The sequence below is a fragment of the Platichthys flesus genome, chromosome 5 (assembly GCF_949316205.1).
Source record: "Platichthys flesus chromosome 5, fPlaFle2.1, whole genome shotgun sequence".
In the NCBI taxonomy this organism is placed as follows: Eukaryota; Metazoa; Chordata; class Actinopteri; order Pleuronectiformes; family Pleuronectidae; genus Platichthys; species Platichthys flesus.
In genome coordinates, this window is record NC_084949.1 from 25702896 (window position 1) to 25729429 (window position 26534).

General features: G+C 41.4%; 4 protein-coding genes across 4 annotated transcripts; 3 read left to right on the top strand and 1 right to left on the bottom strand.

Moving 5' to 3' along the window:
- The first annotated feature begins 1060 nt into the window (after positions 1 to 1060).
- On the top strand, positions 1061 to 4416 carry LOC133954277 (protein CutA homolog). Its single transcript, XM_062388631.1, has 7 exons — positions 1061 to 1125; positions 2013 to 2079; positions 2597 to 2745; positions 2944 to 3003; positions 3143 to 3188; positions 3716 to 3765; positions 3969 to 4416. The coding sequence occupies exons 2-7, from the start codon at positions 2017 to 2019 to the stop codon at positions 4069 to 4071; spliced, it is 471 nt and encodes a 156-aa protein (XP_062244615.1). The 5' UTR covers positions 1061 to 1125; positions 2013 to 2016; the 3' UTR covers positions 4072 to 4416.
- A 298-nt stretch (positions 4417 to 4714) lies between these two features.
- On the bottom strand, positions 4715 to 7656 carry si:zfos-169g10.2 (somatostatin receptor type 5). Its single transcript, XM_062388630.1, has 2 exons — positions 6889 to 7656; positions 4715 to 6068 (listed from the first exon to the last, which is right to left on the bottom strand). Exons 1-2 carry the CDS (start codon positions 7654 to 7656, stop codon positions 5358 to 5360), a joined length of 1479 nt encoding a protein of 492 aa, XP_062244614.1. The 3' UTR covers positions 4715 to 5357.
- Positions 7657 to 16720: 9064 nt separating this feature from the next.
- Positions 16721 to 18721, top strand: LOC133954349 (anionic trypsin-2-like). The gene is made up of 6 exons (XM_062388727.1): positions 16721 to 16854; positions 17052 to 17241; positions 17377 to 17550; positions 17659 to 17720; positions 17937 to 18082; positions 18209 to 18721. Exons 1-6 carry the CDS (start codon positions 16815 to 16817, stop codon positions 18392 to 18394), a joined length of 798 nt encoding a protein of 265 aa, XP_062244711.1. The 5' UTR covers positions 16721 to 16814; the 3' UTR covers positions 18395 to 18721.
- Positions 18722 to 21671: 2950 nt separating this feature from the next.
- LOC133954350 (serine protease 1-like) lies at positions 21672 to 23978 on the top strand. Its single transcript, XM_062388728.1, has 6 exons — positions 21672 to 21867; positions 22065 to 22242; positions 22386 to 22568; positions 22674 to 22702; positions 22852 to 22970; positions 23093 to 23978. The coding sequence occupies exons 1-6, from the start codon at positions 21828 to 21830 to the stop codon at positions 23246 to 23248; spliced, it is 705 nt and encodes a 234-aa protein (XP_062244712.1). The 5' UTR covers positions 21672 to 21827; the 3' UTR covers positions 23249 to 23978.
- The last annotated feature ends 2556 nt before the right edge of the window (positions 23979 to 26534 follow it).

Consider the following 26534-nt stretch of genomic DNA (forward strand, 5'->3'; position numbering starts at 1 on the left):
TACAGGAAGTGACATGTTTTATACTTTGATGAACTGCTCCTGGTTGCTTTACAATATACAGCTCAAAAGAGCTCAGTCAAGTCATTGGGTGATGGTCATAATTTTGACATTTCCTCAAACCATGTAAACATTGATGTGCTGCGAAGGATAGTCCTTCGCCAAAGGACACAATGTTTTCCTAACTCCACTCTGCATTGTCCTATAACTACCAAACTTCTGTCACTTGATCAGAGTCCAAGCCTGAACAGCTCTATGTGTCAATATTTCCTCAGTGTCATAGCGCCACCTACTGATTCGCCATGAAACAGGAAGTACATTGTTAATCCACTTTGCATTATCTAACCGGCTCCGTACTAACAACCCATGATCACAATCCTGATCTGAACAGCTCCATATATTAATATTAGTTAAGGGTCATCATAGCGCCATCTACTGATCAGTGTGAAAATTAAGTTGTGGAAACATTGTTCAATTGACACAAAACTGCTCACCCTACATCAGAGCACCTACTTGAACAGAGCTATATTTCTGTGCATATTAATAGTGATGGCGCCACCTACTGGCAACAAGAAGTAAGCTTTGTTTTACAGTCGCCATTCGATTTACATAAAATGTTCACTATTTGATAGCGTGGACTGTAATGAGTAATAAGCAGGCAAGGATTGAAATTGCGTGACGGACACAGGAATCGATTGCTCTCTCCACCGACCACAACAGGCTTCAACGTGCAGGTGCTCGGGCCCGCCAGTGCAACAGCATAGCCCTAGTTATTATTATTATAGTATATAAAGTATTAATATTTATCAGTATTAATAATGATTGCTCACAAATAGATATCGTTAATTTGTTGAGTATTGAAATCCCCCTAGTTTACTCTTATTTCATGTGTTTATAATATAACATTGTCCAACGTAAAGTAATATACAGTAACTCTAGGTTATTATGAGAGTATATATTGAGAGAATATATATATGAAAATAAATAAGCAGTGTTAATTCAAATCTCGGAATAAACAAAACCGTATGAGAGTTTATGAACGCCTCATGCTGGTTCACGACAGTTCCACAAACACACAGCCGTTGCGCTTTACGGCAGCCCGTGTCAGTCTCCAGCAGCAGGCAGAAGGTGAGTTAACTCACCAGATAACACAAATTACACTTTGTCTGTTGCTCCTCACACTCGAGTCGAAACACATTGAACTGACGTGTGATTCAATTCCTTTTATTGTAGTTTGTTCTTTCTCCGGCACTGTTGTTAGCTCCCCGGCTAACAGCTAACAGCTAATGGCTAGCTAAACACAATTCACTTGTAGGCTGTCGTTAGCTCCCCGGCTAACAACAGCTAACAGCTAATGGCTAGCTAAAGACAGTTTCCCCTGATAGCTGTTGTTAGCTCCCCGGCTAACAACAGCTAACACACTGTTAGCTAAACAAACCCATGTCAACACCTCAGCTGTTAGCTTCAACTCTGGGTCTGTAACGTGTGAGGAGGTGGGTCGCTGTGTTGCTCCTGTTTTGCCTTCAATTGTCCACTTTGAACTAAGGCACCCTGTGTATTGAAAAGTGCTATGTATAAATAAAGACTATTATTATTATTATTTATTAAGCATGTTGTATTAATGTGTGTTCTCACTCTGATTATTTCAAAATTCTCTATGCAACATAACAATAAGCCCAGAGTCGGTCGAGGCTCATATTAAAAAAACGTGGATTACAAAGTTAACAAAGTTTACACTGGGTCTGAAAAAAATCTTAACAAGTCCAAAAAGTCAATATCCTGAAAGAAAAGTACTTTGTTCAGTAGTGTACATGCTAAAATATGAAGTAAAAATACTTCAAAAGCACTTTCCATTTTTCAACACGTGATTCAAAGTATTTCACATTTATGATCTGATCTGTTGTTTAACAAGCAAAACAAAAAACAGACACACACAAAGACACACAACTTGTTTAGGGAGTCATTGTGACTTCCTGTCTGCAGACTAACCATCATTCTGTGTTTGACCCGCTCAGGGGAATGCGTATTGGGCTGCCCAGTGCAGAGTCACTTCGAGGTGGATCCTTTAAAGCTTTAGCTTTGGTGAGTGTGGAGCAGGATTTCTTTAACACACCTGAACTCTGCTTGTTCTCCAGAAATGATCCGGAGGGGCTGAATGTGAGGATATAATCTGAGTCAGTTGCTCTAGATATTCTCCAATCTTCTTCCTCCCAGCCCCCTGGTAAAATGTTCGGAGAATGACCCGGTGGACAAGTTGGTGTGTGGATGACATTTCTAACACATGATGGACACAGAAGTGATAACTCAGGACCTAAAAAAATATAATCTCTGCAGTTGAATTAATCTGTCATGTGTGCTCTAGTCAGACACCCCCCTCGCCTGACTGTTCCGGGACATTTTTCTCTTGTTGTGAAAAATCTGACCCAAGCAATCTTCTGCTGTGTTCTTGTGAAACGCAAATTCCAGATGATGTCCAGAGCCAATTGTACGAATGTCTAAAATAGCTTTTGTGGCCTTTTTCCATGTTGTGTTTTGTGGTCACACGTTTGACATATTGTTGGAATTCATCCTCTTCCTCCTCTGTGTCGTCCTCCTGCAGACGTCGCTCCTGAGTGTGTTTATGTTCCAGCTGCTGAGGACGGTTGGACTGAGGGCGTTCTCCATGGCGTCTGAGACGTACACGTCAGGCACACACTCTGCAGCTTTCGTCAGCTGTCCCAACGACACCGTAGCGAAAGATCTGGCCAGGTGATGCAAGAAATATCATCTTAAATTGTTTTATCTCACTTACTTAAAGTATACAGTGATTTCTAGAAATACCTTCTTGACGATAATTAATGAAAATGCATTTCCATCTCGTCTTCAGTCGACAGGATTCTTCGTTCTTGCCAGTTCTTTAAAGCATTTTAATTTGTGGCTGATTCCATCTTTGCCTCAATGTCACAGGGGGATTGTGGAGAGGAAACTTGCTGCTTGTGTCAACATTGTCCCGGGAATCAAATCGATGTGAGTTATGAGACAGCTGCTTTGAGTGAGTCGGGACAGAAAGAGTGTTTTTAATGAAAGTATTTTGGCAGACACAACTGATTATGTCCTCTAACATAAGCGCCTAATTACATCAATTCACTTTGTCTCATTTCTCCAGATACGAATGGCAGGGTAAGATCGAGGAGGACGATGAGGTGCTGCTGGTGAGTGTTGACTAATACTGCAGCTTTCCATTTCCACACCCCTCTGGATTTGTGCACTAGGTGGAGACAAAGTCTAGAATCAGACAGACTAGATGTCTTTTGAGGTGCAGAGATTTGTGCTCTGCTCTAAATCATTGTGCCTGTGCTGAAAGATCAGGAGAAGAGAACCTGATGATGTGAAAAACAAAAGCGTGTCATGTCCGAATAAATAGAAATGCATAAAAAGCAACAGATGTGACTCGGTAGAAGCAGCAGTTAGACACAAATAGAAGGAATAAACAGGTATTTACGTTTGTGTGCAAAGAATTCAGGATCTAGTCAATTTAAAAGAGGCTTCATGAGTCGATTGGTTTCACATAACACGACTGACAATGAAGCTGATGACTATTCTAGTTTGAAATGGGACTAATACGAGAATGTGGCCTAAATGTCTTGCACATTTATTGAATAATTAATCAAATATTTGAGTGAAAAAATCACAAAATCCAAGTCTGTCAAGTTGACCCCGTGTTTCTCCCCTCGGTCAGATGATAAAGACGAGAAGTTCCAAGGTGCCTGCTCTGGCTGAGTACGTCCGGTAAGTCAGCTTTTTAGAAACATCACAGATATAATCTGCTCCAACCAATTGTCTTCATAGTAGAGCACACAGAGGTGGAGCTCTCTCAGCGTCATCGTATTGATCATCTGTTTCATTACCTGCTGGGACTCATAGAATCCCAGAGTAGGGATTTAATGGGTGCTGGTCACATTTGTCTCATTACGGCTCATTGTCCCGCTCAGCTCCAACCATCCCTATGAAGTGGCCGAGGTCATCAGCCTGCCGATCGACCAGGGCAACCCGCCGTACCTCAAGTGGATCGGAGAGGTCGTTCCTGAATCCTGAATGAGTGCGGGATGGGGGGGGGGTGATTGATGGATGTAAAATTGAATCTGAAACAATGTGAAACACACTGAGTGCTACCATCCAAATATGCTCTGGTGTCGTCAGGTTGTTTTCTTTAGAAATGAATAGAACTTGTGTTTTCTGAAATGAAAGCATCGATGTGAGGTTTCTTTCCCAAGGTATCTTTACCACTAGAGGGCGGCCTTCATCCCTCGTTGAAGCAGTTTCACATCAAACTGCCTCAGCATTTCCTTGTTTGACCTGAAAATGCTGAAAGTGAACAGACATTTGTTAAATGTTGTTATTTCAGTCGCATTTGGAAAATAAAGCAAAGGATTTTTTTTATTTCTTCAGTTCTTTCTTTGTGAACAACATACAGCTGAGAAATGACACACATGTCATCACACAGGCAGGTGTGTGCAGAAGCTGAAGTGACGTACATTAAAAACTCAACATTTATCTAGCACACTCGATTTAGTTCTTCACCAAAGTTGTCACAACACGACTGACGATACATCTCATTACAAACACTGGCCTTTATACAGATTTCACTAAACACAGCAAAACGCACAACAGTTTCAACCATCAAAACAAATCTAGTGTTTCTATTAGTAGTAAATATCTTTGCTTAAATTACATTTTATAAGATGTTTGGTCTTCTAAGAATTGAATCAATGTAAAAGCCCTAATAGGAAAGGATTCTCTCAACATTCATGGTGAGATTCTTCCACATCGTAAGGTCTAAATCTGTATTATCTTCCCTCATCTTCATTTTTATGTTAAATATGGATTTAAGTTTAAAATACACACACTTAAATCTGTTGTCTACATGCAGTTCAAAGCACAACATTTTAAAAACAAATTCATCTCAAAAGGAAAGTCAGGAGTGATTGTCTCTGGAGGGAGGTTGTTGACACTTCATCTCAACAGCTTATTAAACACACAAATTGTGTCTCCTTCAGAAGCTCCGACCACACAACGAATGGTTTCACATTGCCCGAGGAAATGATACACAACTGAGCCGAAGAGAAATGTGTTGGAACATTTTCCTCAAGTTCTCCCGAGGAGCTGTGTGTCTCATTTACAACAATAGCTACACACTGTACTTCATAATACTTTTTGGCAGTTTTCTTTTGTCTGTCAGATATTTAAACGTCTGTACATCACATTACATTCGTCTTACATCGTCGAAAAGACTCTTTGTCACAATCTGCTGTCTTTGTCATATTTCACATCCGATTCGAATGTGTGTGAGCAGCTGTCTGAACGGCGTGGGCCGAGGTCGGTCACAGATAACTGATTTCCAGCACAGAGCAGTTGTCCAGGAGTTCTTCAGGTTGTGAGCGGCTGTTTTTAATCTGACCGGCCACAGACGACGCGGTCTCCGGAGGATCGGAGCCGGGACCCTTTCCCGTCAGGTCTCCATGTTTCGCTCTCTGACCAGAGTGTTCCGGCTCAGGCTGACCCCTCAGCACGACCTGTGTCCTCGAGCCCTCTGTCACACCATCCTCTGACATTTTGCATAGTTCCGTCATCTGTATGGCCCCTCCTGTCCCGTGGATCTCTGCCTCCTCTTCGTCACCACACTCCCTCACTGCATCGTTGCCGGCTCCTTCACGTTTGTGCGTTTGAAGCACGATGCCGCCCCCCCACTCCTCGGTGGGCCGCCGCACCTCCGTGCAGGCCCTGTCGTTCTTCACCCTGCGGGAGGTGCGGCACAGGGCCTTCCGGAAGCCTCTCTTGAAGTTGTCGGACAGAAACCCGTACAGGATGGGGTTGGCACAGCTGTTTGCGTACGAGAGCACGACAACAAAGAAGTAGAGCCCCCTGAAGTCCCCGGGCAGGACCACCAGGAGGTTCACGATGTTCAGGGCGTAGAACGGGAGCCAGCAGAGGACGAACACCGCCACCACGATAACAACCATCCGGGTGATCTTACGCTCCGACTTCCTGCTGCGAGAGGAGGAGGCCTGCACCCGCTTGCCGACACTTCGCACCTTTGATAGAAAAGCAGAAATAAAATGAAATGAATCAAAAGTCATGGTCACAACAAGTATGAAACATCGTTACTGGTGGAAATATGTTTCTCAACTTTAAATCTTTTAAACAGGAATCAAAACCATTTCCAGAACCAGCATCTTCTCACAACTCGTCCTTATCAAATCTAAACATCTCCTTCGTTGTTTTCTAAATCAGAGGTCTTCAACAGGGGGTCCGCGACCCCTAGGGGGTCCGCAGAGGTACTGCCGGGGGGTCGCGACATTTTTGGTTGAGATAATTTATTTTCCAACCAATTTTTCCCCACAAATTTAAATGTCTTTAAATACACATTAACATGCATCCAACAAATTGTGAGGCTGATTTGACCCTTTGCCTGACAACCTCCATCCGTCCTAGCTTAGGTAAGTTATGTGCTACCCTTCAGGGTCCGACATCTCACTAATGTGGGAGTATGTGTGCTATCCACAGATGGCTTGAAGATTCACTGTCTCTTCTACGTGTATGTTTCAAATAAAAACATGAATCTGTGAATTATTGTATAGCTCAGTGTTTATAAATGGCAATGGTATGGCCACCCTGTACCTTGCATATGTGTAAATTCAAAACATGAATATATGAACCCGTGTAATATTTGAATAGTTTAGTATTGAATGCACAATAACAGGGTAGCAATGTTTACACATGGAACTAGGCCCAGTTAAATATAAAACACAATTTTTACAATTTATATAGTATGGGGTCCCTGCTCCATCTCTCCACAAGCTTGGGGGTCCTTGGCCTGAAAACCGTTGAAGACCCCTGCTCTAAATGCTTTACCTTGATGACAATCAGCAGGTAGCACAAGCAGATGACCAGCAGGGGGCAGGAAAATCCAACAGTGCACGTGTACACGATGAAAGATGTCTTCCACACCTCGGCTGGCTCCGGCCACACGATGCTGCAGTTCCCATCGTCCTTCAGCACATCAGCAAATACCACCACCGGCAGCACCACCACAAAGGACCCTGCCCAAACCGTGGCACTGATAGCCTTGGCCACGTGAGGGCGTCGCCACCAGGAGGAGCGAATGGGGTGCACCACGGCCAGGTAGCGGTCCACGGACATCACCGTCAGGCAGAAGATGCTGGTGAACTGGTTGATGGCATCCACCGTCATGACCACACGGCACATGAGAGAGCCGAAGGGCCAGGACAGCAGGGCGTTCTGCACCGCCAGGAAGGGCAGACCCAGCATGAACAGCTCGTCCGCAATGGCTAAATTGAGAATGTAAATGTTGGTGACTGATTCATTCTTGGTGTAGTTGACTATAACATGGATGACCAGAGTGTTTCCCACCAGGCCAACGATACACACTATCCCATAGATAAGAGGAATGAAAATTCCGGCCAAACCGGGGAGTGATTCAGGTTTGGTGCCGTTGTCACTGGAGTTAAAGAGCAAAGTGCCGTCAGCTGGTGAGAAGCTCAGACGTGGTTCAGAGGGAGTGGAGAGGAACAGGAAGTGGAAGTCGGCGGGGAAGGAGTTGTTGGTCCAGGTCGCTGTCGGAGCTTCCTGAGGCAGCAAGGAAGCTTGGATGACCTCCATGCTGGCGTCAAGGACTATGAGGCAACAGAAGTCGATAACATCCCATCAGGCACAGGTCGACGTCCCTGAAAGGCAAAGCCAAGTCAGTTTCATTTACAAAGGCAAAATCAAGCGTGATAACGTATTTCTGTAAGATTGTAGTTTGAGGTTTTGCGAAATACACTTTCCCGGTTTGTTGCCAAGTTATAAATGTGCGTTAAGTCTTAAACTCTCTTTAACAACATTAACAAATCAACCAGAAGTCAGTGAACTCAGCACTGTAGCTGCACACTTCTGCCACAAGAGGGCACCTGTGCAACACTCGTATCAGTTGTTGTACAATAACAAACTGTTACCTGTCAGTGGTGTTTATTGGCATATTTTTTAACCTTTGCAAAAGCCTGGCTAACACCTTCCCCTTGCTTCCAGTCTCTATGCTAAGCTAGGCTAATTTCCCCTTGGTTCCATCTCGTAGATAAAGATGGACAACTCGTCTCCACGTGTCAGCCACATTAGTATTTAGGTCCCGGTGATACATTGGTCCAAATCGTGAGTCAGTCTCAGCTTTTTATATCATCAAGCAACTAAGACAATTGGACGATCCTCAGTGTGACAATAAAGGACCTAAACTGACAGAAACCATTTTTTGTGAAAATATTTTTGACGTGGACTTTGACTTTTTAGACTGTGCCCTTGTCCCATCCACTAACATGGACAGGGTGTTTATGACCTTTGCTGCAGCCGGCCACCAGCTCGCGATCTAGATGATGATGTTCAATATTCAAGATAAAATACAGATATTTTTTTTAAAAGCTGTCGCGATCATTTTTAGGCCGAAATAGAGAAAGGACGATAAAATTAAAATGCAGAGACAAACGGAAATGAACCAAAATTTGAAAAGAGAGTTGGGTCCAATCTCCGCCCAGCAGCTTGTAGAATACTAAACTACTAATCAAGTTTCCTTCGGTCACAACAAAAACAAAGCAGCATCATAACACACTTTGTTCTATTAGACTTGTTTATGAAGCCATACTGGTCTCTTAATAACCGGCACGTTGCACGTAGGCACACCCTCGTCCACCACGGCCACAGCGGATAATTGGTGATCTGTCTGGAACACAATGAACTGACCTATGGAGGAGAACTAATGGAGACATGTTCTCCACAACCTAAACTCAACTGCGTTAATGAGGACGATGAGAAGGACGAATAATTTACAGTGACGCAGGAGAAGATCATGTGGGATAAAATAAAGAAAGAAGCAAAGGTCAGCTTAGCAGACTGAGAGAAAAACTGGTTGGAAAGTCTTTTCTTTAGGGTTTTTGTCTTCCATATTTTCCCAGTTAATAATCCCAGTTGACATCAGGCAAGGGGAGGGGAACACCCTGGACAAACATTCAGAACCACTCACACCTACAGACTTTACTACCCTCCAAAAGTAAACTCACCCTTATCTGCTTGTCTCTGGACTGTGGGAGGAAGCCGGAGCTCCCAGTGAAAACCCACAACACCACAGGGACAACATGCAAACTCCACACAGTAAGGTCCTCTTCAAACTGGGGAGCTTCTCCGCACCATCACACCAGCCGACATTTAGTTTATTGTATTTAAAAAAAAAAAGTGGGCCTCGAAATCCAAGTGCTGGATATGGTCTTCTACTGATTCAGGGATTTAGGGGCATATTTTGTTTATATATGTCAAAACACTCTCTGGTTAATGACGGTCCTGCAGTGGCAATAGAATACATATTAATTATGAAAAGGTACATCAACAAAATGCAAATCACAAATCCAAGCGAGCTGATTATACATCACAACTATGAAATCCTGGAGGTTACAGATCCCGATTGATCACATGGGTAAAGTATAGAACGACCTTATAACAGACTACATCCATATCACCGGAATGCTTGAACGGTACAAATAAGGGTTATTTATTTTTATACGTAAATCTGTGGGAGGGGGGGGGATTAACACGTTGTTTTTCTAAAATCATAGGTATTAAAGGTATATTAAATGGCTTTTAATGAAAAATGCAAAAAAAATAGAAATCATTCAGGTCTGCCTTACACAACACACACACACACACACCCTCCTGATTAAAACCTCCCATCCTAATCTCTGCAGCACACGGTACGAGTAGAGAGGTCGTCTCTCTTCCCAAAAGGCATCCCCTCTTTTGTCTCTCGTTCTATAACCGGGTTCGGAGAGACAACCTGGCTGCTGTGGTGACGGATGATCCAAACAAGGCCCAAGAGGCTGTGCATTGAGAAGTGGAAGAGATAAACAACACAGTCCAAATGATTGCTGATTGAACAGCCAGAGCTCTTTGCATTCAGATACAAAGGCGACAATGACATGAGCTGAGCATTGTGTGTGCATGTGTGTGTGTGTGTGTTTGATGTGAATTTGTGCATTTCAACTCTGTCCTCTGTGCATCTGCTGAGTGCAGATAGGTTCTAGGACGTCTTGCAGGTAAAATGTATTTCATTTTATTTCTTGTTGCTATTAATGCTTTTTCAAAAAACTGATTAAGTATATTTTCCCAAATCAGAATCTGAGTTGGACCATTGACTAACAGAGTCTAGATTAAAGGGATTCCCAGGAGGTCATGTTTTCATTTCTGAACGGATTTCGTAAAAACTCGTTACAAGGATGAGCGAATAATTTGTGGATCTTAATGGGGAAAAAATCTGGTATATTTAGGAGACTGATATTCATGAGTGTGTGACCGTGGCTGCAACTTCTGCTGTACATCTCCACCCTCGGGTTCTTGTCATTAACTGCTCTTTGTCAGCCGTAGCTTCAGAGGTCTTCAGACCATTTCGATTCACTGGTCAAGTGTCAACTGGTAACGAACGCCGAGGTCCTCACTGTCACTCAACAGGATGTCCTCCTTTCAAGCCCACAGGGGTTAAATCAATGATTCATAATCATACACCACGTTTTTAGTCGAGTGCTCCTTTGACATCTGTCTTTTGTCAAGGACCAACCCCCCCAATCCTTCTAGTATGCCCGAGGTTCTTCGAACAAAAATCCCTGAATTATTCCTGAGAAATTTCAACCTGTCCCAATTTCCCATTTCTCTCTGTGATGTAAGGGGCAGTGGCATCAAGCTCTTTGAAAGGCCCCGAAGACCAAAGTGTGTACAGGACCACCCTAAAACGAAGGGGTAGACGGAGATTGATGAATGCTTCATGAAGAGAATCGTTTCAGGAAAATCGCTGTTCAGTCTGCGTGAGCGTATTGATTGAATATGAAGTTTTAAAAAAGGATGGGAAATAACTTTACGTTGAATTAACTGATGTAAACGCGCAGACAGACAGGACAGATTGATCAATCTGTCCTGTCCGTCTGTCCTGTCTGTATGTCCTGCAGGTGTCAGATGTGTCAATATCATAATGTTAGTTGACAACAGTTGGAAGTTCATATTGTTTGACTACTTTGTTGAGCCTGATTAAGGTTGTGTTCATCATAGTTTTGTATTAGTAGGAATATAAATAAAAAGGCTCGTAACCAGAAGAGAAAGAAAACAAAGCTGGCCTCCGCCTGATGCATGTTGATGAAGGTAACTAAAAATAGACATGTGTGGGAAAATCACAAATCACACTGCTCCTCTCTCTCTTTCTCACCCTGAGGCAGATGCACCATCAGCTAATTGGTGATCCATCAGTGTTACTCCCCTTGGCGCAGTGGACTTCCTCCTGTTCAATGAACAGATCTGCAGGGTTGGACCCAGTCGGCCGCCCCATCACCATGCCACACTGCCTCCACACTTTTCATTACAAAGACTGACAAGAAGTCAGATTTATGACTTTGATCGATACTCCTCGTCCTGCTAACGCCATGAGACCCAACTACACTCAGAGGACGCTCATGGATGTGGTTTTACATTGTCCACACAAGGATAAACATGCTGGACATTTTCCTCAGGTTTTCCACGGAGGCTTTACGTCAGGACCTAAATGTGTTCATGTCAGTTTTACCTTGGAAAATGTCAAACCTAGTCCACGGGAGAATACAGCTGGTATAAAAATATCACGACAATTCACAGCAAGAAGGTGTTGATGAATTTTCAATTAACACCTGAAACTGGACGAATAGAAATATTTTCATACACGAGCTGGGAAAACACGGAACAAGTCGAGAGGTCAAGACTTGTTCATACCCAATTTTCCAGAGTTGATATCTACACGTTCACCTACCTCATGAGGGCTGGCGGTGCCCCCCCCCCCCCCCAAATAACTGTTATTTCTTCTTGTGTTGAGAGTTGCAGTGCTACACCACCCTGATTTTAAACACAACATTTGCTTCAGTTAAAACACAGTCCATACGGATGCACGTAATTACAGGCCAAATTGGGCAGATGAGCAGAATAGAATAAAAGCCCTTAAGAGCTTCATTAATCCATTAAATAGAAAGCTCCTGCCTTTCCCCACACAGATACAGAGGAAGAGGACGAGGAGGGGCCGGGGAGCTTGTTGATTCTATTTGACGTCTATGCATTAGCAGCAGGAATTAAAAGATGAAAAGAATAGAAGCACTGGATAGAAAGTGTGTGTGTGCGCTGCAGCTTGTTTCCTATCAGGTGGAGGTGGAGAGGTTTATTATTTCCTCCTCTTCTGGTTTCTTCTGCCGTACTGTCTTCATTCTGTCGTCTCCATTATCTGCTCGAGTTGGTTCCGTCTCTTCTTTTTCCTGCTCTCATCATCCATCATCTTCTCTGCTCTCCTCCTTCCTTTGCCCGTCTAGCTCCCCCTCCTCTTTCTTCATTTTACATTATTTCCTTCCCTCCCCCCCGGTCTTCCATTCCAGGGGTTCCATTGGGGGTGACACACACACACAATTGCCCATCACTCAGATTTATCCAATAGCAACAGCACATCAGCTTGTGTGTGCGTGTGTGTGTAAGGGAGAAACAACCTTGTACCATAAGCTCCATAAGGTAAATATACAGAACATATCATATTTAGATTAACATATTTTAAACATGTCTCTGAACACATGAATAAATGAATGAATGTACAATCACACCTTAAGGACTTTAGTTGACTCACCTGTGTTCGGCTGTTTTGATAAGGCGACGATAAGTGGAATTGTTTTTACTTGTTTTTAACAAAGAGCTGATGAAACTGTCAAAAAATCCTTAGTGGACAGTAAAACTGAAAATCTTCTGAGCGCCTGACAGAAAACAGCTGAGATTTCTTTTAAAAAAAAAGAGAGGGAGGGAGAGAAAGAAAAGGGGAAACTTACCTCTATCCTTCCGGTCGCTGCTCTCCTGCATCAGAGCATCTCAGCTGGAGGAGCATGACACCCGACTTGTTGCGTTTGAGCGCAATGTGTCTCCAATCTGTGAGAGCAGGGAGCTGCAGCCTCCAAACCCCCACAGCCCTGCACACACACATACACACACACACACACACACACACACACACACACACACACACAGCGCAGCTCTCCCTCCATCTCTCACTGCATTGGCTTCCATTCATTTCAGAACAACCTCACTACAACCAAATCTCCAAGCTTAACCCTGGCTAACCTGAACCTTTAATAGGAACTACACTTACATTTTTTTGTTTTTATAGCTGTGAAGTAAATATTTTGACTGTTCTACGATGAAACACAACAATGCTGGTTTTAATGTCACATTTATTACCAAGTTTATTAAAATAAATCTACATTTATGGGTTGAGTTTCAAATCGTTTGGACCTTGCAGGGCAAATGCTCACGTAGTCACTACATCATGACATGTATATTAATAAATAAATATGTATTTATCTCATAAGAAAAAGGTAAAGCTCTCTAATCAAAGGCTGAGCTCCCCAGTGACTACTGGTGAGTGTGAATCTGGAAAGCTGCACTCATTTCCAAATCCAAACTAAACCTCTAAACCACCATATTGTCTACTAATCAGAGAGTAACCTGAATGAACCATGGGGTGGCGCTGTTTCCATGTTTGTTGTTGTGACAGCTACATATAAAACACCCACGAAATATGTTCTTTCCAAGATCCCAAATTTGTACCTCTCTGATGAATTTCACAAGTTCTTCCTCTGTACCTACATATAAGTACTTATACGTGATGTATTTGTACAGCATTCGTACAAAATATTACACTGTACGTTTATCTAAACTGTTATCCCAAAATTAGCATGGATGTACAGATTACTGTAGCCAATGGGGTTGCGTCAGTAGATCTTCACAATGTGATTGGTGTCTCAGAGGCCAGCAGGACAGCGTGAACAGATTTAAAAAGACACAACTGTTGCATCTGGAGGACAGACACTGAGACGGTGAAGGAGAATCTTGTTGTCTTTTCAAATTGAAAATGTTTGGCCATCTTTGGCAGTGTCCTCTACCTACATGACTCCTCTATTTTATCCTATAAATAATATAAAATAAAGAATTCTCATATTCAATTTTTGTCAGGGTCGAATCCTCCTTATTAACACATTAGACTGTGGACCTGTGTGTAGAATTGACCTGTGAAGACACTTCTCTTTCTTACTTCTGCTGTATTGGTGACTGGCTGTTTCTCTTCGATCGTCCTTCAACTGAAATCTCTTTCTTCAATCTGCAAGTCAGAATACTGGTCAAAACAGGACAAGCTCTGTTTTATAAGATAAACAGGAAGTACAATATCTGTCAAGATGCTAAACATGGATCATTTTGTATTGTAAGACATTCCCTGTTAGAAGTTGTCTAGTAAATTGCCTGCTTCTTTCATTGAAACTGATGGAAAAACATTCAAATCGTTGTTGACACTAGGTCAGACAGACGTCGATTAAGGTACAAATTATTTTGTTAATGTTGAAATACTGATCATGAAATACAAAAAGAACCTTTTGGGAATCAGAGTAAAGCTGTAATGAGGGAGGTCGTTTTCATGCGGTCCTTTGAGACACAAACCAAACTGTAGGAACTAACTGTCAACTTGTTTGAGCAACTAACAGTTTTTCAACATTATTAAAAGCAGCAACAATTAGCATAGATGAGCAGATGACTTTAGCCAATGGGGTTGCGTAAGTAAATCTTCTCAAATCTTCACGCTGTCTTGTAGACCGACAAGACTATATTATCTATTTATCCTATAAATAATATAAAAATAAAGAATTCTCATATTCAGTTTTTGTCAGGGTCTAATCCTCCTTATTAACCCATAGTACTGTGGACCTGTGCATAGAATTGACCTGTGAAGACACTTCTCTTTCTTACTTCTGCTGTATTGGTGACTGGCTGTTTCTCTTCGATCGTCCTTCAACTGAAATCTCTTTCTTCAATCTGCAAGTCAGAATACTGGTCAAAACAGGACAAGCTCTGTTTTTTAAGATAAACAGGAAGTACAATATCTGTCAAGATGCTAAACATGGATCATTTTGTATTGTAAGACATTCCCTGTTAGAAATCGTCTAGTAAATTTCCTGCTTCTTTCATTGAAACTGATGGAAAAACATTGATATCGTTGTTGACACGGTGTCAGAAAGAATCTTGTTGTCTTTTCAAATTGAAAATGTTTGGCAATCCTTGGCAGTGTCCTCTACCTACATGGCTCCTCTATTTTATCCTATAAATAATATAAAAATAAAGAATTCTCATATTCAATGTTTGTCAGGGTCTAATCCTCTCTATGAACACATTATGTGTGCGCCGCACGAGTGGCTGCCTTTACACAGCAGCTCTGGACAGAGCAGACTCTATCTGCTGAGGAGTCTGAGGTCTTTCGGTGTGCAGGGAGCACTCCTGAGGACCTTCTTCGACTCGGTGGTGGCATCAGCCATCTTCTTTGGAGTGGCCTGCTGGGGCAGCAGCATCTCGACAGCCGACAGGAAGAGACTTAACAAGCTCATCAGGAAGGCCAGCAGTGTGCTGGGGTGTCCACTGGATACAGTGGAGGTGGTAGGAGACAGGAGGATGGTTGCTAAGCTATCCTCCCTGATGGCCAACTCCTCCCACCCCATGTGGGACACCCTGGCAGCTCTAAACAGCTCCTTCAGCCACCGGCTGATTCACCCCCGGTGTGTGAGGAGAGGTTCCGCAGGTCCTTCCTTCCTGCTGCTGTCAGACTGTACAACCAGCTGTGATCTCATTGAACACACAACACAATTTGTGAAATTTGTGCAATTTATTTAATTATTTAGTTTAATTATTTAATTGTATTATTTAATTGTATTATTTAGTTGTTCTACTATTTACTATTTACTTACTTATTTACTATTACACTTTTTTGCTCATTGTTGTTTTTGTTTCTAATAAGTTGTTTTGTTTTCTTCTTTTGCTCTTGTTGCATTGTGCTTGCGCTGCTGTTGTAAACCCTCAAATTTCCCCACTGTGGGACTATTAAAGGATTCTGATTCTGATTCTGATGAGTCTGTGGACCTGTGTGTAGAATTGACCTGTGAAGACACTTCTCTTTCTTACTTCTGCTGTGTTGGTGACTGGCTGTTTCTCTTCGGTCGTTCTTCAACTGAAATCTCTTTCTTCAATCTGCAAGTTAGAATACTGGTCAAAATAGGGCAAGCTGTGTTTTTTAAGATAAACAGGAAGTACAATATCTGTCAAGAGGCTAAACATGGGTCATTTTGTATTGTAAGACATTCCCTGTTAGAAGTCGTCTAGTAAATTGCCTGCTTCTGTCATTGAAACTGATGGAAAAACATTCAAATCGTTGTTGACACTGTGTCAGAAAGAATCTTGTTGTCTTTTCAAATTAAACATCTTTGGCAGTGTCCTCTACCTACATGGCTCCTCTATTTCATCCTGAGATACCTGTTTTCTCTCACATTCAAATCGTTGTTGACACTGTGTCAGACAGACGTAGATTACGGTACAAATTATTTTGTGAATGTTGAAATACTGATCATGAAATACAACAAGAACCGTTTGGGAATCAGAACATAGCAGTAATGAGGGAGGTTGTTTTCATGCGGTCCTTTGAGACACAAACCAAACTGTAGGAACTAACTGTCAACTTGTTTGAGGAACTAACAGTTTTTCAACATTATTAACTGCAGCAACAATTAGCATAGATGTGCAGATGACTTTAGCCAATGGGGTTGCATCAGTGAATCTTCACAATGTGATTGGTGCCTCAGAGGCCGACGGGACATCCTGAACAGATTTAAAAAGACACAACTGTTGCCTCTGGAGGACAGACACTGAGACGGTGAAGGACAGCGATGGCTCGTCTCACAACTCTTCTCTTTGCCATGTGGCTTGGTGAGTAGGCAGCAGTTCTCTCTGTGTTCTAGTTTCAACCTGTTTCAGTAAAGCAATGCATCACATTTCTGTCTTTTATCAAAGTGAGAAAGTGAAGCATTTTGTGACATGACCGGGTCTGACCAAGAAACACTGCTGCTGCTTCTTTTTCTTTTGGTCAGATACTGTGATGAGATGTTGTTCTCTGTCTCATTCAGGTGTGACAGTGAGCACAGTGGTTGATCTGGAGACGAGAGTCTACGGAGGTCAAAAGTGTGGAGCAAAGGAGCGTCTGTACCATGTCAAGCTGATAACCACCGATACTACCGGAGGTCAGTACCTCTGTGGTGGCTCTCTGATCAGTGACCAGTGGATTCTGACTGCAGCTCACTGCTTTAAGCCAGGAGGGTGAGCAAATGAATCAACTTTTACTTTAATGCTCTTATGCACTGGTCATTAATGGTTTGATGTGAAACTATGATTAATAACCAACAGTATTAAAATATGATATGTTGACTGTGATGTTAAACTGTTTACCTGTAGGACATACAACGCATATATAGGCGGAAATCCTGGTCCTGCTCAAGGAGTGGGAATCAAAGATCCACCTAAGATCTTCAACGACGGCAAGCAACACGACCTCATGTTACTGAAGCTGCCTAAAGCAGTAGGTAACAAACCTGTAGGACTTCCCGACTGTAAACATCGTCCCAAGATGTGAGTTCTCATCCTTCCAGTGAACATTTGAAAATAAAAACAACAATAAGTTAATTTACTACGTATAGTTTCGAACTATATTTTAATTAAATTGTTTGTTTCTTACAGAGGTGCTACGGTTCAGATTGCAGGTCATGCTGAATACACAGCTGGCCCAAAAAATGAAAGGAGTGAGATACATTTTATTGCATTATTTGTATTATCTTTTTTTCCTTGTGTTCTTAAGAGACAAATATTTCAATCAATCAGGTTTGACTTTGTCTTCATATTGTGTTGCTTATTTATACAAAAAACTCTCTTAGGTTTAATGTAGTTAATTAAAGTTTCAATAAGTATAATAATCTTCCAATGGTGAGTTCACTGGTAAAATATTTTCTTCTCCTCAGTACCTGGTTCTACAGACACTCTGCAATGTGTTGATATGAACATCGTCGACTGTCAAGTGTTCATAAACATGTTTCCTGGTGCTTACCAAGCCAAAAAACATGAGCACTGGATCTGTTACAGAGCACCTGGTGTGGATACATGTCCCGTGAGTACATGGCTTCTCACTTTGTTTCATTTCTTCAGCTATAACAAGTTTCAATTGTTTGTTAAAAATAGAAATGTTAATGATTACAGAAACAAAATGCAATAAACACACGCCTGTCTCTCACAGGGTGACTCTGGTGGAGGAGTGGTGTACAAGGACAAGATTTATGGTGTCCATGTAATGGGTCATCCTAAAGAAGTCTGTGCTTCACCAGCTGTATTCATGGACCTCTGTCATCAGCCATACTTAGACTGGATCAAGGATACTATCAAGAAACCAAAGAGCAAATCGTGCTTGTCTTGTTTTGGTTGACATGTTCAGTTATTTAACAGAAATTTAAATAAATTTACAGTTGATGTATTTGTTCATTAAATCTTTAACTATCAATTGTTAATTCGTGAAATATTAGTTTTACATTTATGTAGGAAATACAATTTGTAAAAATAAACAATTGTGCATTTTCCTGTATGTAAATCCTCAAGATGGCTTCTGTTATCATACAGTCATTGTGTTGGAAACAAAACTATAACAGTAGACATAATAATATTCTGTTCTTTTACCAATATTAAAAAGAAAATTATAAATTTTACTTTCTTTTCCCAATGTTCTGTCAACTGAAATAAAATGAGTATCAATGCATTTGTGGCCTGTTAACTTTTAGTGTCAAAGTCAAACTACACACATGAACACAATCCTGCACAGTGAAAAACTTCTTTAGTCAATGTTTTTCTTACCTTTACCACCAATGATTGAATGACTACCCTGCAGGACTGTGAGGAAAGAGCATGTTTTATGATTTCGCTTTACTTTTTCATGCATTGTTTATCTATTTAAGTTCATCTCCAAGTGGAACACCTGTGGGACAACAAAACAAATGCATCAAAATAGTTCAATCAACAACTCTGCTTTTACGATAACATGAAGATGTGTTTTGCTTTTCACCATATTGAGAAGAAGACAGTTAAATCTCAGTTTTATTCCAGTCCATGTTATCTCACTTTGTTGGGTGCTGTGCTGGTGATGCTGGTAGATAGAGTCTGCTTTTCCTCACAGAACTTATTTGTTGGACTAACAAAGTAATTACAAACAAAAAAACACAAACCGTTAGTAAACAAGCACAACTGGGAAGCTGCAGATTTCTCACAACCTGAAAAATCTTTGCCTCACCACCCACTGGCCCTGAAGAACCATAATAAACCATTGAGAGGTCCCCAGTGTTTGGTTTCTGTCCCTTCTGGTGTAGAAACATGATGATGTTCTCTGCCAGTGAAAACAACATCACTCTTGGTCACAGGTGATTTACACACTATTCTCTGTCTCATTCAAGTGAGACAGTGAGCGCAGTGGTTGATCTGGAGAAGAGGATCCTGGGAATCCTGCCCTCTAACGGGTTTCAAAGGGGAGGGTGAGGTGAGGGGTTTTCAGCTGCAACATGACACTTCACCACAAGTGTTACGCCCCCTGGTGGCTCGGAGTGGGGCAAAGCATAAATGCAACAGGTCTGGGGAAGTGAGGGTGCAGTCACACAAAATCCATGACATGATATAAGGCAAAATAAATAATTTATTTAAATAAAACACAGGGATCAACAAGGACTCTCAGTGGCACCAAAGAAAAGAACACAACAACCCCCCCCCTTTACAGGTGCTTAGCACCAAAAAGTACAGCGGGTGGTGCTCACTTTAACCTGGGGTATTAACAAGGAGGAAACCTACATGTGTGTTATATGTAGACCCCGGAGTATCTTACCTGTCCTCATTGTCCCAGTGCGCACAACAGACAAACATTCACAAAGACAAAGACAAAACAAAAGTAGGCGGCTAACAACTCAAATAATAAAGGTAAAACTAAAATCACTGAACCAGCAAACACCTAAGCTAAGCCAAACAAAACAAACAGAGCTCTGCCACAGCTCCACCCAAAATGCCTCTCTCTCGCTAAAAACAAAACAAAGGACTATTTAAAGGGGAAGGGTTGCTTGTAGATCTGGACCAGGTGTGGTGATTGTATTATTGGCACCATCTGAGATGAGCCATGATGCTTCTTCCTCTGGCCACTTCAGACGTGTCCTGCCCGAGAGCTCCCCCTTCCGGTCCCTGCAGGCATCACCAGTCACCCAGGAGGAGAAGACAAAACAACACAAAACAGAACACAAAAAATGTACACATACAGGACATAAAGAACACGGTTCGTAACAACTAGATGTCACTAAATTTTACAAACTGAACCTTTTTAAGTAAATTTCAATCTGTTAAAAGAATGGTTTGAAAAAAATAAAAATGTCTAATCAATCAAAGATTTCGCGACCCCCCTGCAGTACCTCCGCGGACCCCCTAGGGGTCGCGGACCCCCTGTTGAAGACCTCTGCTTTAAAGTGTCCATCACATCTCACCATGTTAGAAGACAGCTGAGGAAACTCCACTCAGCCAAGGCTGCGGGCCCCGATGGTGTCAGCCCCAAGTCGTTTAAAGCTTGTCCCCCCCCAGCTCTGTGGAGTGCTTCACCGTGTCTTCAACATGAGCTCTTGTCTTCAGAGGGTCCCTGAGCTCTGGAAGACGTTCTGCCTCGTTCCTATGCTGGAGACGCTGCATCCCATTGGCTCCCTGGACTACAGGCCGGTGGAACTGATGTCCCACATCATGGAGACCCTGGAGAGACTCGTCCTCGAGCAGCTCAGGCCCATAGTCAGGCCACACTTATATCTCAAAAGCTTTCAACACCATCAGGCCAGTTCTAATGGGAGAGAAACTCACAGCGTTGCAGGTGGATGCCCCCATTCTGGACAATGTCTCCCACCCTCTCCATGACGTGCTGGTCAAACACAGGAGCATGTTCACTGCAAGACTGAGACCACCAAGATGCACCAAAGAGCAGATTCATGTAAAGTAAAATAATTCTCATATAACATTTTTGTCAGGGTCTAATCCTCCTTATTAACCCATAGTACTGTGGACCTGTGCATAGAATTGACCTGTGAAGACACTTCTCTTTCTTACTTCTGCTGTATTGGTGACTGGCTGTTTCTCTTCAGTCGTCCTTCAACTGAAATCTCTTTCTTCAATCTGCAAGTCAGAAAAACGGTCAAAACAGGACAAGCTGTGTTTTATAAGATAAACTGGAAATACAATATCTGTCAAGATGCTAAACATGGGTCATTTTGTATTGTAAGACATTCCCTGTTAGAAGTAGTCCAGTAAATAACCTGCTTCTTTTATTGAAACTGATGGAAAAACATTGAAATCGTTGTTGACATTGTCTCAGAAAAAACTTTTCGTCTTTTCGAAATTGAAAATCTTTGGCCATCTTTGGCTGGATGACATAGAGGAACCTACATGGCTCCTCTATGTCATCCTGAGATACATGTATTCTCTCAGTTGTGTGTGCCACGTCTTGTTGTCGTTATTCTTACCTATTGATTTCGAAATAGGCATTTCTGTTGCAATAGTTCTGGTGGAAACTGTTTGTTCTCTTATTCAAACCACTTCTTCCCCTTCTCACATCTGTTGACACGAAGCTGACAAGTGTTTGAGCCGGGAAATCTCTGTGTCCAATCTGCACGTAAGGATGAAAAGTAAAAAACAGAGCAAGTTCTCAGATATTGTACTTCCTTTAGCCAATGGGGTTGCGTCAGTAAATCTTCACAATGTGATTGGAGCCTCAGAGGCCGACGGGACATCCTGAACAGATTTAAAAAGACACAACTGTTGCCTCTGGAGGACAGACACTGAGACGGTGAAGGACAGCGATGGCTCGTCTCACAACTCTTCTCTTTGCCATGTGGCTTGGTGAGTAGGCAGCAGTTCTCTCTGTGTTCTAGTTTCAACCTGTTTCAGTAAAGCAATGCATCACATGTCGGTCTTTTATCAAAGTGAGAAAGTGAAGCATTTTGTGACATGACCGGGTCTGACCAAGAAACACTGCTGCTGCTTCTTTTTCTTTTTGTCAGATACTGTGATGAGATGTTGTTCTTTGTCTCATTCAGGTGTGACAGTGAGCACAGTGGTTGATCTGGAGAAGAGAATCCTAGGAGGTCAAGAGTGTGGACCAGATGAGCGTCTGCACCATGTCAAGCTGATATCCACAGGAAATACGAATTGTGCCGGCACTCTGATCAGTGAGCGGTGGATTGTGACTGCAGCTCACTGCTTTGCGCCAGGACGGTGAGAAAGTGATAAAACTTTTACTTTAATGATCTGATGCACTGGTTATTCATGGTTTGATTTAAAACTCTGATTTATAACCAACAATATTTCAATATGAGATGTTGACTGTGATTAAGTGATGCTTAAACTTTTACCTGTAGGACGTTCAACGCATATATCGGCGAGCGTGCTGGTAGCCTTCAAGAAGTGAGAATCAAAGAGAAAGCTGAGATCTTCAACGACAGCAACGGCCAGGAACACGACCTCGCCTTAGTGAAGCTGCCTAAAGCAGTTGTAGGTGTCAAACCTGTAGGACTTCCTGACTGTCAACATCCTCCCAAGAAGTGAGTTCTCATCCTTCCAGTGAACATTTGAAAATAAAAAGAATTAAGAAGAATTAACTACGTATGGTTTCAAAATATATACATTTTTTATAAATTTTTTTACAGAGATGCTAGGGTTCAGCTTGCAGGTCGAGGTAAGATTTATGTTATTGGATTATTTTTATAATCTTTTTTTTAATTGAGTTCTTGTTTTGATAAGAGACAAATATTTAAATCAATCGGGTTTATCTTCATTAAATCCTTCAATGGTGAGTTCACTGGTAAAAAATGTTCTTCTCCTCAGAAAATGGTTCAGGATCTCTGGTCTGTGTTGATATGCACATTTCCGTCTGTAAGACTTACGAAACCTTGAAACATCAGCACTTCATCTGTACCCAGACACCTGCGTTGGGAGCCCATACCGTGAGTACACGTCTTCAAACTGTTTAGTTTCTTCTGCTTTAACAATTTTTCAATTGTTGGTTATAAATAAAAATAATAATTTGAGTAAGAAAGCGCAATAAATACATGTTTGTCTTTCACAGGGTGACTCTGGTGGAGGAGTGGTGTACCAGGACAAGATTTATGGTGTCATTTCAAAAGGTAATACAAAAAATCCCGCTGGTCGGCCAATTCTTTCGATGGACCTCTGTTATGGGCCATACAATCAGTGGATCAGAAAGACCATCGCACAACCATGAGCAAATGCAGCTTTTGGTTGATGGTGAAATGTTCAGTTTTTAACAGACATTTCACAAAAGACTTTACAGTTGATGTCATTGTTCATTAAAATGTCCAGCTATAATTTGTAAACCCTTTATTCTTTTCCCACAACCTTCAAAGGTTCACTGTGTACGATTTAGGAGAAAGGAACTATCCGCAGAAATTGAAACTAACATAATCCTAGTGATGTTTTCATTCGTGTGTTTCATCTAAATTGTATGAATTGTTGTTTTAGTCACTCTAGAATTGGCCCTTTGGATTTAAATACTTTATAGTTACTTCAGGAGCGAGTCCTTTCTAAGGAGGCCACCATGTTTTTTACAGTAGCCCAGACTGGACAAACTAAACACCTTTTGAGGTTTTATGACAACTGAAGTTACCCCAGGTCCTCTTACGTGTTTGAAAGGGGAGGGTGAGGTGAGGGGCATTAAGCTGCAACATGACACTTCACCACTAGATGTCACTAAATTCTACAAACCGAACCTTTTTAAGAAAATGTCTATCTGTAAAAAATAATGTTTTACATTGTCTTGTGTGTAAATTCAACAGATTGTGTCTGTTTTTATAAATTCATTCTATTGGGGACAAACAAAATAAAACATAAACTACAAAGGGAGACACAGCAATCAACTGCTCTACTTTCACCAGTTCTGAAAATACAATGAACAATGTCACTTCCTTCTGTTCTGTCAACTGAAATAAAAGGAGTATCATTTCATCTGTGTCAGTTGTTTTCATGTTTTCAGTTTCTAGTTTGTCAAGTCAGCTTTATACTTTTATTAAAGTTCTGCTTAATGTGAAATGTTTGTGGGGAGAACATCAACAACTGGGCTTTAATTATATCATGGATAATGAAAATGTGTTTTGTAATTCAGCCATATTATAAAGACAACCATACCATCACTTTAAGAATCCATTAGACTTCTGTATTAATCCAGATAAAAAAGCTAATCAAGAATATAATTGACTGTCTTTAACATTTTGAGTAAAAGGCTTTAAAAAAAGCATTTTCAACAATTTCCCAGGTAATCATTCTATTATCGTGAGGAAAAAAATATATGCATGTGTAGAGAAATGTTCAAATTACTCTGCAGTAGACACACAGGTTTTTATCGTCTCTGATCAGATGGAAACGTGACACCAGGGTGAACGTGCTAATTTGGCAAATCTCTTGTAATGATGTTGTCAAACATTTCACCAGGGCAAAAAGCTTTGAAATGAAATGAAACAGAAAAGTTTCATTGAAGTTCAGATGCACCTGCTGCACAGACAATAGTACCCAGTGCTTCATGTGTTATCACACCTTCAGGTAAATTCAGGACTCAAGTTGTAGTTGCATATCAGTTACTGAGTGAAATATTTCCTTCTGCTGTTGAACTCATCATCACAGCAAGAGGAGATATTTGACCAAGTAACTGATGAACTAACTTAACAAGAACCTTGTGTTTAATGTATTATCTTCAGTTGAGACGCACGCACACACGCACACACACACACACACACACACACACACAGTTACTAAAGATTAAACTGGAAGCCACATCATTTGCAGAGTAATGAAATGACTCAACAGCTGGTCAGACCTAACTTGACTTTGTTTTTTTCAGCACTAAAAATGCACATGTATCCAGTAATTCTATTGGGGACAAAATAAATATCAAGTTCTTCTGTTCTGTCAACTGAAAAAAAATGAGTAGCATTTCATCTGTGTCAGTAGTTTTTATGATTCCAGTTCCTTGTTTGTCGAGTCAGTTTTATACTTTCATTAAAGTTCTGCTCCATGTGAAATGTTTGTGGGGAGAACATCAACAACTGGGCTTTTATTATAGCATGGATCATGAACATGTGTTTTGTAATTCAGCCATATTAGAAAGACAACCATACCATCACTTTAAGAATCCATTAGACTTCTGTGTTAATCCAGATAAAGCAGCTAATCAAGAATTTATTTTACGGTATTTAAGATTTTCAGTAAAGGCCTTTATAAAATAATTTTCACTAATATCCCAGGTAATCATTCTATTATCAAAAAATATGCATGTGTAGGGAATTGGTCAAATTACTCTGCAGTAGACACACAGGTTTTTATCATCTCTGTTCAGCAGCGATGGAAACGTGTCACCAGGGTGAACGTGCTAATTTGGAAATTCTCGTTGCAATTGCGTCATCCAACATCTCACCAGGGAAAACAGATAGAGGCAATCTCGACTTACAATTGGAAAAGAGGCTTCTTCACACGGTTTACCCGCTAAACGAATACTTTTGGTGTAAAAGACGTGTCATTGATCCTCTCTCAACCGGTCCCTCCACCTTCCTTCGCTCATCTCTCTCTGCTCATTCTCTCGTCTCATTTTACGTTTTATTTCCTTCCCCCTTTCTACACCTTCCTCTGGTCTTTCTTTCTAGGGGTCCTGAGCCTTGTTGCCTTGTTGCCCCCTCTTCATAAATCAGCGTCTACTTGGCATGCCCACTTCCTGTTCCCACTCAGATTTCTCTTGTACCAACTGCTGACGTATCAGCGGGTTAAATGATGCTGTTCTTGCTCTTATACACATGTGTGATAAAGAGAGGGAGAGAAATGTATATGCACTCTTGATAAGCAGCGTGATCACCATCTACAGAACAACAGCTGACGTATACATGGAATTATGACTACAGGTTATATGTTGATCCAATAAAACGTCTCAGAACACAAAGATCTTTGTGTTAAATTGAAATGAAACAGCAGTTACAAGTTACATTGAAGTTCAGATACACCTGCTGCACAGACGATAGTACCCAGTGCTTCATGTGTTATCACACCTTCAGGTAAATTCAGGACTCAAGTTGTAGTTGCATATCAGTTACTGAGTGAAATATTTCCTTCTGCTGTTGAACTCATCATCACAGCAAGAGGAGATATTTGACCAAGAACCTGATAAACTAACTTTAACAAGAACCTTGTGTTTAATGTCTTATCTTCAGTTGAGACACACACACACGTATGCACGCACAAACGCACACACACATGCGCGCACATACACACACACACACACACTAACGCAGTTACTAAAGATTAAACTGGAAGCCACATCATTTGCAAAGAAGTGAAATGACTCAGCAGCTGGTCAGACCTACAGTGGATATCAAAAGTCTACACACCCCTGTTCAATTTCAAGGTTTTTGTGATGTAAACAAATGAGACAAAGATAAATCCTGTCTGAACTTTTTCTACCTTTAACTTGAGCAATTCAGTTGAAAAACAAATTGAAATCTTTTAGGAGG